Source organism: Myotis davidii, unplaced genomic scaffold (genome assembly GCF_000327345.1).
Source record: "Myotis davidii unplaced genomic scaffold, ASM32734v1 scaffold48, whole genome shotgun sequence".
Lineage (NCBI taxonomy): Eukaryota > Metazoa > Chordata > Mammalia > Chiroptera > Vespertilionidae > Myotis > Myotis davidii.
Window position 1 is genome coordinate 308558 of NW_006299393.1, and position 12679 is coordinate 321236.

At 46.2% G+C, this 12679-nt stretch overlaps 1 protein-coding gene across 1 annotated transcript in view; it reads left to right on the forward strand.

Moving 5' to 3' along the window:
• The window catches only part of CRYBG3 (crystallin beta-gamma domain containing 3), a 144695-nt gene that overhangs the window by 107935 nt on the left and 24081 nt on the right, over window positions 1–12679 (forward strand). The window contains 1 exon segment of the mRNA XM_015571272.1: window positions 11571–11710. Within this exon segment, the coding sequence (XP_015426758.1) occupies window positions 11571–11710 (140 nt within the window).

Sequence of the window (12679 nt, forward strand, 5' to 3'; positions counted from 1 at the left end):
GATGATTTCTCAACAGAAACTCTGCAGGCCAGAAGGGAGTGGCAAGAGATATTCAAAGTGATGAATGCCAAGAACCTACAACCAAGATTACTTAACCAGCAAAGCTATCATTCAGAATTGAAGGGCAGATAAAGAGCTTCACAGATAAGGAAAAGCTAAAGGAATTCATCACCACCAAACCGGTATTATATGAAATGCTGAAAGGTATCCTTTAAGAAGAGGAAGAAGAAGAAAAAGGTAAAGATACAAATTATGAACAACAAATATGCATCTATCAACAAGTGAATCTAAGAATCAAGTGAATAAATAATCTGATGAACAGAATGAACTGGTGATTATAATAGAATCAGGGACATAGAAAGGGAGTGGACTGACTATTCTTGGCCAGGGAGGGGTGTGAGGGATGTGGGAAGAGTCTGGACAAAAATCGTGCACCTATGAGGACAGGGGGGTGAGGGCGTAGGGTGGGGTGGGAACTGGGTGGAGGGGAGCTATTGGGGGGGAAAAAGAGGAACAACTGTAATAATCTGAACAATAAAGATTTAATTAAAAAAAATTCAGCTACACCTGTTCTGCTTTACTTATTAATACAACTAGATACAACTATCCTATATAATAAAAGCCTAGGTGGCATCGCATGATGTCGTCACAAGATGGTGGTCACAACATCATCACAAGATGGCTGCCCATATCACAAGATGGCCACCAGAAGATGGCCAGCAGGGGAGGGCAGTTGGGGGCAATCGGGCCAGCAGGGGAGCAGTTAGGCGTCAATCAGGCAGGCAGGCAAGTGGTTAGGAGCCAGCAGCCCCAGATTGTGAGGGGGATGTCCGACTGCCAGTTTAGGCCCAATCCCTCAAGGGGTCCCAGATTGGAGAGGGTGCAGGCCGGGCTGAGGGACACACCCCCTCCCAGCCCCCTGCACGAATTTCATGCACTGGGCCTCTAGTAGTAAAAATAAAATGTATTGCTTTTGGGTGTTGGGTACATGGTCATCTATATATTATTTATTCTTTTTAAAATGTATTAGAACTTTTTTTTTAAGTGGGGGAAAGGAAGACGACCAGTTATAAAGGTAGAGCTGTAATGAGACTGACTTTCTGGGCCAAATGAGAGAGGCTCTGCCCAAGGATCGCAGTTCCCCACCGAGGGGTTTGGGTTGGGAGTCTGACAGACTGGGTGTGTTAGCCGAGAGACCTGGCAGCTCTAAGCCTCAACTTTCTCTTCCAATAAAATGTAAGTATTCAGTGAGCTATTGCATGTTAAGCCTTTAGCACATGATAAGCACTCGATATTACAACAGCTCATAGACAATGATTAGTATTTGTTGTGCAACATCAAAATTTGATTAGGTTGAAGGTGTTTATATGATTTTGTTCTAAACAGAACAAATAACTTTCTTTGCCAGCACACTGTTTGGTATTTCTCTGCACTGGAATGGTATTGGAGGTATACATTATGGTTACTTGTCTTGAATTCAATCCATTTGCTCTAATTTTTTAGTCGTGGTTCATTTGGCAAAGATTGGAGTGAATGATACTGTCAGGTTGTACAGTCATGGCTGCTCTTAATGGCTGATTGCTAGATATTTTTAAAATAATATAACATATTATATAAAGAATCTAAACAATTAACATAACCCTGAGCTACTATCAGCCCCTTTTCCATACAAGCCATGATTTGAAACTCAAAGAGCTGGACAGTGCCAAATTACAAGTCTGTGTAGTTTTTAAAATGTGAAAACTTAGTGGTTGCTTAGATTTAAAATTTTTATCCAATTCTATTGAAGATGTGTTGATATAAATGTAGTCCTTCCAGCAGAGTACTTTGCCAGGGTCTCAGAGCTTTAAATTCAGGGGGCAGGCACACTTGTTAAGCTGGTGGGGTAGGTAGGATCAGGGTCACACACAGAGCCCAGCCGAGCAAGATGAAGTCAGGTGCTTCAGATAATAAATATCACACCTGCCAATTGGAAGTATTCCACATGATACAGTCACTGGTGGAACATGCCAGAACCATCGTGCAGGGGTTAGAACACAGGTTCGGGGCCATGCTGTCTAGATTTGAATGCCGCTTTTTCACGTACTGTGTGTGACCCATGCCTGGCTCTTCCTCTGTGAAGTGGGGATGATAATGGTACCCACGCCAAAAGGAAGTGTATGAATTGAATGAGTGAATACAGTTCTGCAACCCCTTTTCTGAATGTATTTTGGGAGTTGGAATTTTTTATATTTTAAACAATCATGTGGTTCACGTATGGCATATAAGAAAACACTCCCAGAAAGGTTCTGGGCAGCACCCCATAATTAAACACATTGCTATTTCTGTAGCAAAATATATTTATAGCTACACAAGCTGGATAAATATTATGAGTAGTCTTCTACTTATTCAGGTCAGGTTTTGCTGCCAAATGAATTAGGAAAAATAATTGGGGTGTTAGAGCTTTTAGGATTTCAGAACTATCGATAAGGGATTATGTTAGTTATTACTACTGTTGTCATTTAAAATATTAGTTTAGTTTATGGGATGAGGAGAAGTAATGAGGATTTTTTTTCTTATTGCAAGTCCATTTACAAAATTTATTCAAGTATTTTTGCTTAACTACATCCTCCCTTTAGAAGCTGTATCCTCTTTGCATGGCTTAGACTTGACCCAGGAGGAATGTCCCATTACTGCTGACACCTAAGAAGAGTCTTTGGCCCCGAATGGTTGGCTATTTTCTAAGTTGGCATGTACTGAGGCCAAGAGATTTGTCAATCTCAAATTGTAATTAAATTTTGTCGGTTTTTATTGTCCTTGGATAGTTTAGATTACTGTGGTATCTTCAGTTGCGAATACTATTAGTAGTTCACATCTCTTCCTGCTTTCATGTTTGAAAATGCATCAGAAAAATATGATTTTAAAATAGTTCTTCAGCCCTAGCTGGTTTGGCTCAGTGGATAGAGTGTCGACCTGCAGACTGAAGGGTCCCAGGTTCGATTCCAGTCAAGGGCACATGCCTGGATTGTGGGCTCAACCCCCAGTGGGAGGCCTGCAGGAGGCAACCAATCAATGTTTCTTTCTCATCCTCGATGTTTGTATCTCTCTCTCCCTCTCCCTTCCTTTCTGAAATCAATTAAAAATATATATTTTTTTAAAAAAAAAATACACAGAATAATTCTTCAGCACTCTTTATTTCTGAATTACCTATTAACTGCACCCCACTTTAGAGCTTACGGTATGTCAACCCTCATAACCTTCCTAACCTGTAAGTACATTTATAAATGAAGTGTATTTATAAATTTAAGTATACCTATAAATTAAGACCACTTAAATTAAAACAACTTAAATAGTTTAAAATCAAGTTAAATATATTTTACTAGGGGCCCAGTGCACAGATTTGTACACCTTGAAAGGAATTGTGGGCCACAAGGCTGCAGTAGGCACAGGGGCAGTCTCAGCCCATCCTCTGCACTCCCTCCACATCCTCAGTCCCCTGTCTGCTGGCAGCCCCGCTCCTGCTGCTCCCGTGCACTGACAGTGCCAGCACTACTCGCACCCGCTGATGATGCTGAGCGATTGGGGCTGGCATCAGCAGCAGGTGTGACTGGAAGCTGCTGCTCTGATCACCCCTCAGGAGCAGGAGGAGGTGGAGAAGCCCTCAGGGGCAATCAGGGCCAGCAGCCACCACTTACACCTGCTGATGGCACCGAGTGATCAGGACCAGTGCCAGGCACCGGCAGCAAGTATGAGTGGTGGCTCCGGCGCTGGCAGCGGGTGCGAGCAGTGCTGGCACCAGCAGCAGGTGTGAGCGCCAGGGAGGACCGCAGCGCACAGGAGCAAAGAATTTTCAGTAACCACCAGGGGCTCGCCCCAGTGACAGCGACCAGCGCCCCGCCTTGGTCTGGCATCCCTGCTCACCTGCTCCACCATCCCACTGCAGCCAAGCCCACCGCCATGTTCCACACACGCTCCTCTGGTGGTCAGTGCTCATCATAGCAACCAGTTGTTTAGTTATTCCGGTTGTTCTGCCATTCAGTCTATTCGCATATTAGCCTTTTATTATATAGGATACCTCTGCGGGGAGGGAATGACTTTAAGCTTAGAAACTGTAGGTGTTCTTAAATAAAAAGTTTGAAAGGTTGGACCACATGAAGATATCTTGTTGTTGCTAATAATGGAGAGTGGGATATCTGCATGAGTCAGTCAGTCCTATTTTTTCCTTGGTTAATGCTGTTGGTTTATGTTCTCTGTCCCTTTGTATATTGGGTCTCGTAGTGCCACCTTAGTAATTTATATAAACTCATAAAAATATTATCTCAGTCATTTTCTGCAGTTTTTTCTCAAACTCCCCAAACTGTCATTTTAAAACCATTTCTGTGATCCCTGCCATCAAACTCCCTGTTGTTTCCCTTAATATAAATTCCTAGATAAAGAACTGCTAGATTACCTTTGAGTTTGGGAGTGAACTCTGTGGCATTAAAGGGCAACAATAGCCTTTTTAAAAAAAATGTCTTTGTAAGCATTCTGCCAAAGGAAGAGGGACAATGCACACAGGTACTGTTTTTCTTAGGATGATGCTTAGCATGTCAGTCACATTTTCATAATCGTTTAACTTTTTCCTCTCTGTGATTTAGAAGTTACATCATGTCAGCCATTAAATGCCTTCAACATAGTAGGTGTCTGTAGCTCTCACCACAGCAAACCCTGCTCGGGCGAGTGTTGCAAACCCTGATGGTTATTTATGAGCCTGTCCAGGCTCCTTGCCTGTCTGCCCTTCCTTACAAACTAGTTACTCAACAAGTAGTAGAGAGGTTAGGAGGTAAGCTGAAATGCTTTTTTAAAAGCTGAAGGGTGAAGATGTAGACAGAGTTCAACAATAGAGCCAGGAGCTTACTGTGGATGATGATCGTCCACTTGTTTTCAGGCACCAGTTCCAGTGGGTAACTTACTGCCGGCCACCTGTCCAACCCACTGCTGTTCTGGACTCTGTAAACGGGCGGACGCTTCCAGCTTTTATCTTACAGCAGCAGCAGAGGCCCTGGTCCTGCCTGCGGTCACTCAGTGACTGGAGTTGACTTTCTGTTCCTGACCGTCTGGTGGCATTTCCTGAGGGAAATCAGTGTTCCTGGCACCTCTGCGCTCCCAGCTAGCTGCCTCCCCGTCCCCGTGATCAGTACATTCTTTTCCAATCTCCTGTAATCCCTAGCTCTGCGCGGTCCAGTTCCCTAGCACTGGCCACGTGGTTGTTTACATTGGATGGATAATAAAACCAACTCAGGCCCGTGGTCACAGGAGCCAGGTGCTCCGGGGCCAGCAGCCTCGTGTGGAAGAGCATGCAGGCCAACATCCTGTCACTGCAGAAAGTTCTGTGGGCAGTGTCTCCGACCTTCCCTGGTCAGCAGGTCGGTCGCTCTGCCAGATAACGTACAAAAAGAGCTCACACACGTACCTGTGTTTAAAACCTGAACATGTTGCGGCCTTCTTCTCCTGCCCTTTTATTCATGGACTGACTCCCAACAGAGGTTCCGGACTGATGGATGGGCCTCTCGGTCCTTCCCTAGAACCGTCCTAGTGGCATGTATTACTCAGCTCCTTTCTGTCGCACTACCCCTTTCACAGTGCTCACAAGCACCATACAGGCCACTAGCTCACTTCCCTCCTTCTCCTCAAACTGTTCCCCATAAATAGACTGTCCACCCCATCTGCGGTTCCTGGCCACGCACTCCTCCACCCTAACAGCCTGGACTCCACCACCATCTCCAACAAGCCGCTCAAACAGGTGTTTGTAGGTCACTAGCTGCCTCCTGCTTGCCAAACCCGAACAGCATCATCACACTCACCCTCTCCCTCAGTGTCACAGAAGCATTTGGGACTCAGTTTTCCCCTTTCTGTGATGTTTTCTCTTCTGGCTCTCCTCGCCTGGCCACGTGTTCTATCAGCTTCACTGTCTTCCCTGTCGGTGTAGTTCTGTCCTTCCCCTCCTCTTCTACCCCACGCCTGGCTCCAGCCATTGCCCAGATTCGAGTGCCCAGACTTGCAGTCTCCATGCTAGATTTTTCCCTCAACTCCAGATCAGAGGTCCAGGTTTGCTGAGTATCTCAGTTAAGATTACCCGCCTCTGTCTCAACGTTGAAACATTCACTTCAAGTGAAGTTCTTAGCTCTGAGCATCTTTCGCCTCCAGGTTTCCTTATCTGTACCAGTTATCCCACCCTGTCCCCACCACATCTCTTCCCACTTCTCACTTCTTTCCCTCACCCATTCCCTTTGTCTATCATGTCTCTCTTCTCACTGGGATGGTTTTCCTGGCCGTCCTTATTCGCCAGTCCTGACCTTCCATGCCTGCCGCCCCCATGGCAGGTCTGGCTCTCTGCCTTGGCCTGAGAGACAGCCTGTGTACTGCTATTTTTATGTCATTCTCTCTTTCCTTTTTTTTCTTAATATATTTTTTACTAGAGACCCAGTGCATGAAATTTGTGCACTGGAGCGGGGGAGGGGTTGGTCCCTCAGCCCACCCTACACCCTCTCACAGTCAGGGACCCTTGGGGGATGTCCGCCTGCTGGCTTAGGCCCGATCCCCCTGGAGGTCAGGCTTAAGCCGGCGGGCAGACATCCCTCTTGCAATCCGGGATCCTTCGCTCCTTACTGCTTGGTGGCTTGCTGCTCCTTAGCACTGCTGCGGAGGCAGGAGTGGCTTCTGCCACCACCACTGCACTCGCCATCTATGAGCCTGGCTTCTGGCTGAGCAGCGCTCCCCCTGTGGGAAGGCACTGACCATCAGGGGGCAGCTCCTCCTGCATTGAGTGTCTGCCCTCTGGTGGTCAGTGCACATCATAGCAACCAGTAGTTCTGGTCATTCCGCCGTAACAGTCACTTAGGCTTTTATTATATAGATTGATTTCAGAGAGGAAGGGAGAGAGGGAGATAGAAACATGAATGGTGAGAGAGAATCATTGATCGGCTTCCTCCTGCACATCCCACACTGGGGATCAAGCCCTCAACCCGGATATATCTATGACCAGAAATCAAACTAGGACCTCCTGGTTCATAGGTTGATGCTCAACCACTGAGCCACGCCTGCCAGGCAATTCTTTTCTTCACTCATGTTGCCAGATACAGTTCCTGAAGGCCATTTATTTAAAAGTAGTCACAAACACACATATATATGAAAACATATGCATAATAATTTCCAATGTAAATTTTTGAATAAACAATATATTCCCATGGTTTAAAACCCAAAAAGTAACAAAAGGCATGCAGTAAAAAACTTAGCTCCTACTTGTGCCCTGTATCTTCTCAGATCCTATCCTACTGAAGGGTAGTCATGGTTAGTTTTATATTTTTTAAGAACATTTTTAATATACATACAAGTACACAAACAGGGGGGCAAAAGTAGGTTTACACTTGTGAGTATACAACTTGTACTATTAATTACATTATTTTCCATATGAACCTACTTTTGCCTCACCTTGTGTACATGTGTATAAGTTTTCCCTTTTTATCATCATGATAACATAAGAAGTATGCTATTTTACCCTATTTTTTAAAGATTTTTTAATTGATTTTTTAGAGAGAAAGGAGGGGGAGAGAAAGAAGCATTGATCTGCTGTCTCCTGCACTCCCCCTACTGAGGATCAAGCCCACAACCCAGGCATGTGTCCTGATTGGGAGTCAAACCAGCAACTTTTTGGTGCACAAGACAACACCCAACCAACCAACTGAGCCACACAGGGCTACACTATTCTTTACTTAGTATTTGCTTCTAAAAAATCAGTCTTATAGCCCTACCTGGTTTAGCTCAGTGGATAGAGCGTCAGCCTGCAGACCGAAGGGTCCCAGGTTCAATTCCAGTCAAGGGCACAAGCCTGGGTTGTGGGTTTGATCCCCAGTTGGGGGTGTGCAGGAAGCAGCCAATCAATGATTCTCTCTCACCATTGATGTTTGTATCTCTCTCTCCCTCTCCTGTCCTCTCTGAAATCAATAAAATTATATTTTAAAAAATAAAAACTTACAGATATTTCATAAAGATCTCATTTGTATAGCTATATAGAATTCCTCTGTGAATGTATCATAATTTATTTAACCAGTCCTCTCTTGATGAACATTTAACTCATTCCCCATCCTTTGCTATTCCTAACACTTTTGCAAGGAAGAACACGTTTATAATTCATTTTGCTCTTGTGCAAGTATATGCGCAGGTCAGCTGTGAGTCGGTTCTTTGCTGACCTCGCACAGTGCCTGCTGCTGGTGCTTCACTTCTCATGTACCAAGCTACAGATCCTCAGCCCAGTCCTAGTCCCCAGTCCTCAGGCCTTCGAGGACACCCCACTGCAGCGGTTCTGTCTCCACCTGTCAGTATCAGAAGAGAATCATGCAGCTCAGTGGACAGTGGCAAGCAGTGGGAGCAGGTGGCACTGTGGCCTGTTGGACTCTAATCTAGCTAAACGGCTCGACTTGCTCTTCCCCTAGCACACCCCAAGCAGTTTTTTTTTCTTTTTTAAAGAATAATTTGATTTTTTAGAGAGAGAGGAAGGGAGAAGAGAGAAACATTGAAGGGAGAGCATAATGTCGATTGGCTGCTTCCTGCACGTTCCCCTACTGGCGATCGAGCCTGAAACCTGGGCATGTGCCCTGCCTAGGAATGGAACCAGCAACCTCTCAGTTCATGGGAAGACACCGAACCAACTGAGCCACCTCCCCAGAGCACACCCACAAGCAGTTTCTGTCTCCCTCCCTTCACACAGGGGACCCTCCCTCTCCTCTGTCCTGGCCCCTCCAGATTCATTGCACCCTATAGCCTGAGCTCACACGCTATCACATCCATGAAACTGCCTTGATTCCTACTCCTTTCTGCTAAAACTGTTCTAGCCTTCCACCGAGTGCTCTCACAGGCCACCTCCTGTCCTCCCCTGAATTAGGTTACAGAACCTGAGTTGTCCTAAATTAGCTGCTGGTTAGTAATGCCTGGAACACAAGGATGGTGCCTTGCTTTGATTTCTTGTTTGTTTTGGTTTTTCCTTATCATGGGTCAATTTCCTTTATTTCTCTTCATCAAAATTTATTTATTTTTTCTCAAAGGTAGAAAGGATCCTGTCTCTGATGGGAAACGCCAGGGCCGGGGATGGTCCCTTTACCCACTCAGGTTTCCCTGTTGCAACAAGGAGTGCTGGGAGTGCAGGCAGCGCCTGCACAAAGCCCCGTAGCATAGCTTTCTCAGGGCTTCCTGCCAAGTCGCCAGTTGCCCATATGTGGAACAGGCCTGTTAACTTATTTTTCATTATTTTTTTTACTTAATTTCCTGCTTATTTTTTGTCCCTTAGCCTCTCCCTTTTGGCCACCATCAGCTTGTCCTCTATAGCTATAGGTCTGTTTCTCTTTTTTTATTGTCCTTTATTTTGTTTTTTATATTCCACATATAAGTGGATCATATGGTATTTATTCTCTATCTGAGACATACTTCATTTGGTATAATATTCTCTAAGTCCATTCACATTATTGCAAGTAGCAAGATTTCATTACTTTTTATTGCTGAAAAACATTCCTCTCTGTGTGTGTGTGTGTGTGTGTGTGTGTGTGAGAGAGAGAGAGAGAGAGAGAGAGAGAGAGAGAGATCACTTCCTCTTTATCCATACATGTATTGATGGGTATCTGGGTGGCATCCATATCTTGGCTAGTAGCACTGCAATGAACATAGGGCTGCATATGTCTCTTTTCCAACTAGTGTTTTTGTTTTCATCAGATACATGCCCAGAAGTGGAATTACCGAGTTGTATGGCAAGAGAGAAACATCAATCAGCTGCCTCCTGCACAGCCCCTACTGGGGATATGCCCGCAACCAAGGTACATGCCCTTGACTGGAATCAAACCTGGGACCCTTCAGTCCGAAGACCGACGCTCTCTCTGCTGAGCCAAACCAGTTAGGTCATGGCAGCTCTATTTTTAAGTGTTTGAGCAATCTCCAGACTTTTCCATTAGTAGCTATACTAATTTACACTCCTACCAACAGTGTACAAGGGTTCCCTTTTCTCCACGTCCTTTCCAGGACTTGGCCTAAGGTTTCAAAAATTTGAAAAACAAAAGAATTAATTTGCCTTAATAAATAAATGTTGAACACACTCCACACACAAAAAAATAGAGGAAAATATTTTTGACTCACAAGAGATTTTAAAATACCAAAAAATAGACCTTAATTACTTTGATTTCTCATCCCCCAAAAGTCTCCTAGCATAGTGTCTTGAATGGAAAAGAGCAATGTTGATGCTGTTCTTGTCTAACATGAAAATTTGGGGGAGACTTTCAGTGCAGAAGTCACCCCTGTCCCTGTGCATGTGGGTTGTTATCACTAAATTAAAAATGCCTCCTTCTCCCTCCTAGGAATGTTTTTAAGAACCTAGAGCCATAAAGTCTGTCTTCTTGGTGGCTGCTCCTGTGCCTCCTGAGGAAGGAGGGTGCCATTCTGTTCCATGTTTATTCTGTTGCCAGCTAAAAGCATTGGCAGGATCAAAATGCTCAAATTACAGATAACCAGCCCTTAACATGTGATTGGAGGCAGGTGTCCATTTTTATTATGAAACTAGAGGCCCGGTGCATGAAATTCATGCACAGAGCGGGGTTTCCCTCAGCCCAGCCTGCACCCACTCCAATCTGGGACCCCTCGGGTTATGTCTGACTGCTGGTTTAGGCCCCTGTGGGATGGGGCCTAAACCGGCGATCAGAAACCCCTCTCACAATCCGGGACCGCTGACTCCTAACCACTCACCTGCCTGCCTGCCTGATTGCCCCTAACCCCTCTACCTGCCTGCCTGATCATCCCTAACCTCTCTGCCTGCCTGCCTGATTGCCCCTAAACTCTCTGCCTGCCTGCCTAATCACCCCTAACTGCCTCTCCCTACCTGCCTGATTGCTCCTAACTGCCCTTCCCTGCTGGCCTGATCTCGCCCCCAACTGCCCTCCTCTGCCAGCCAATTTTGTTCTGATTGGTCAGTTTCTATGCCAGTCAGCATCAAAAGCTCCGCCTCCTAGGCAGCCATTGGCTCCTCACAGTTGACCCAGATTTGGTTCTGATTGTTCGGGCTCTATGCCAGTCAGCATCTCTGGGCCTATCACTGGGACGTGATCAGAAAGGTGGGGCTGATCAGCAGCCCCAGTGGAGGCCTAGAGAGAAATGGAGGCCCAACTGTTGGGCAGGCCAGGAGAGAACGAGAGGCAAGTTCTGATCAATGGCTGCCACAGAGGCTACGGATCAGACCCTGCCTCTCTCTGTCTGCAGGCCTCTCTTCAGGCCTGATCTGCAGCTCCCTAGGCAGTCAGTGCTGGGTCAGGGAACCCAGTCACCACGGCAACCCAGCACTGATTTCTGGTGTTTGGTCGAGCATTCGGTTGTTACGACCCTGGCTCTTTATTATATTGATTAAGATTGTTTTCTGAAACATCAATTTTAACTTTAGGTTCCATTGATTTTTATTTATTAGAATTAATCTCACCAGTTCAGGTCTGGCTAGAACATCTTTAGAGGGTAGAGCAGAAAACTCTAAGAAGTGGGGAGCTGGGTCCCTGCGCTTGCTGATGCTCCCTCCTTCTTATCGGCAGGTCTTTGAGGAGCCCTCCCTCAGCCTCTTCGCTCTGGAGCACTGTGAGGGCAGAGAGCTGCACCTCGAAGAGGCCGTGAACTCGGTTCTGAACAAGGACCTGCACTTCTACACCCAGTCCGTGTGGATCAAAAGTGGACAGTAAGTACGGGAGGAGGCCTCGGCCTGCTTCCGCCACTGCGTGGGACAGAGAACGGTGCCTTTTATTCCCCTTCCGCTGCTGTGTTGGATCTGACATGCTCCTCCTCATCTTCTCTCTCAAGTGATCACAGTGGTTTCTGTTCACGGAGGAGACAGTGGGCCAGGCCTTCTGGGCAGAGTCTTTGGGAAGGAAGGGCTGCCATGCGCTCAGCGCTTGTGTCACAGGGCAGGTCCATCAGATGACTGCAACCATCAAGCCCACGTTCCTTTCAGAGGAAATTTAATTAAACAGCAGCTTGGTGCAGGCCACTGGCTGCTTAAGACAAGTGGCCACTTATTTGTAAGACGAATGATGTTCGCTGTGTTTTGATTTGACATTTCCTTCGTCCTAAAGCTGTTTGCTCCAGGGCACTTATTTCCTGCTCAGTCCCTTGGTTTGACTGAGCCTGCCTCCCAGCATTGCTGCCCTCCTCCTGCCCTCTCTCTACCCTCCTCCTATCCTCCTCCCGCCCTTCTCCCGCTCTCCTCCCACCTTCCTCCCGCCTTCCTCCCGCCCTCCTCCCGCCCTCCTCCTGCCCTCCTCCTGCTCTCCTCCTGCCCTGCCCTGCTCCTGCCTGCTCCTGCACAGCTGGTGTTAGGAACCAAATGTCCACTAAGGGAACACACAGCCCTCAGTGATTAATGTGAAGAGGACTGTTTTTATTTCTTGTGACTTTTAAATTTTGTAATAATCAATTCTTTATATTTAAATATCTGGGGGTTGCCAAAACTGGTTTGGCTCGGTGGATAGAGCATCGGCCTGCGGACTGAAGGGTCCCAGGTTTGATTCCAGTCAAGGGCATGTACCTTGGTTGCGGGTACATCCCCAGTAGGAGGTGTGCAGGAGGCAGCTGATAGATGTTTCTCATCGACGTTTCTAACTCTATCCCTCTCCTTTCCTCTCTGTAAAAAAAAAATCAATAAAATATA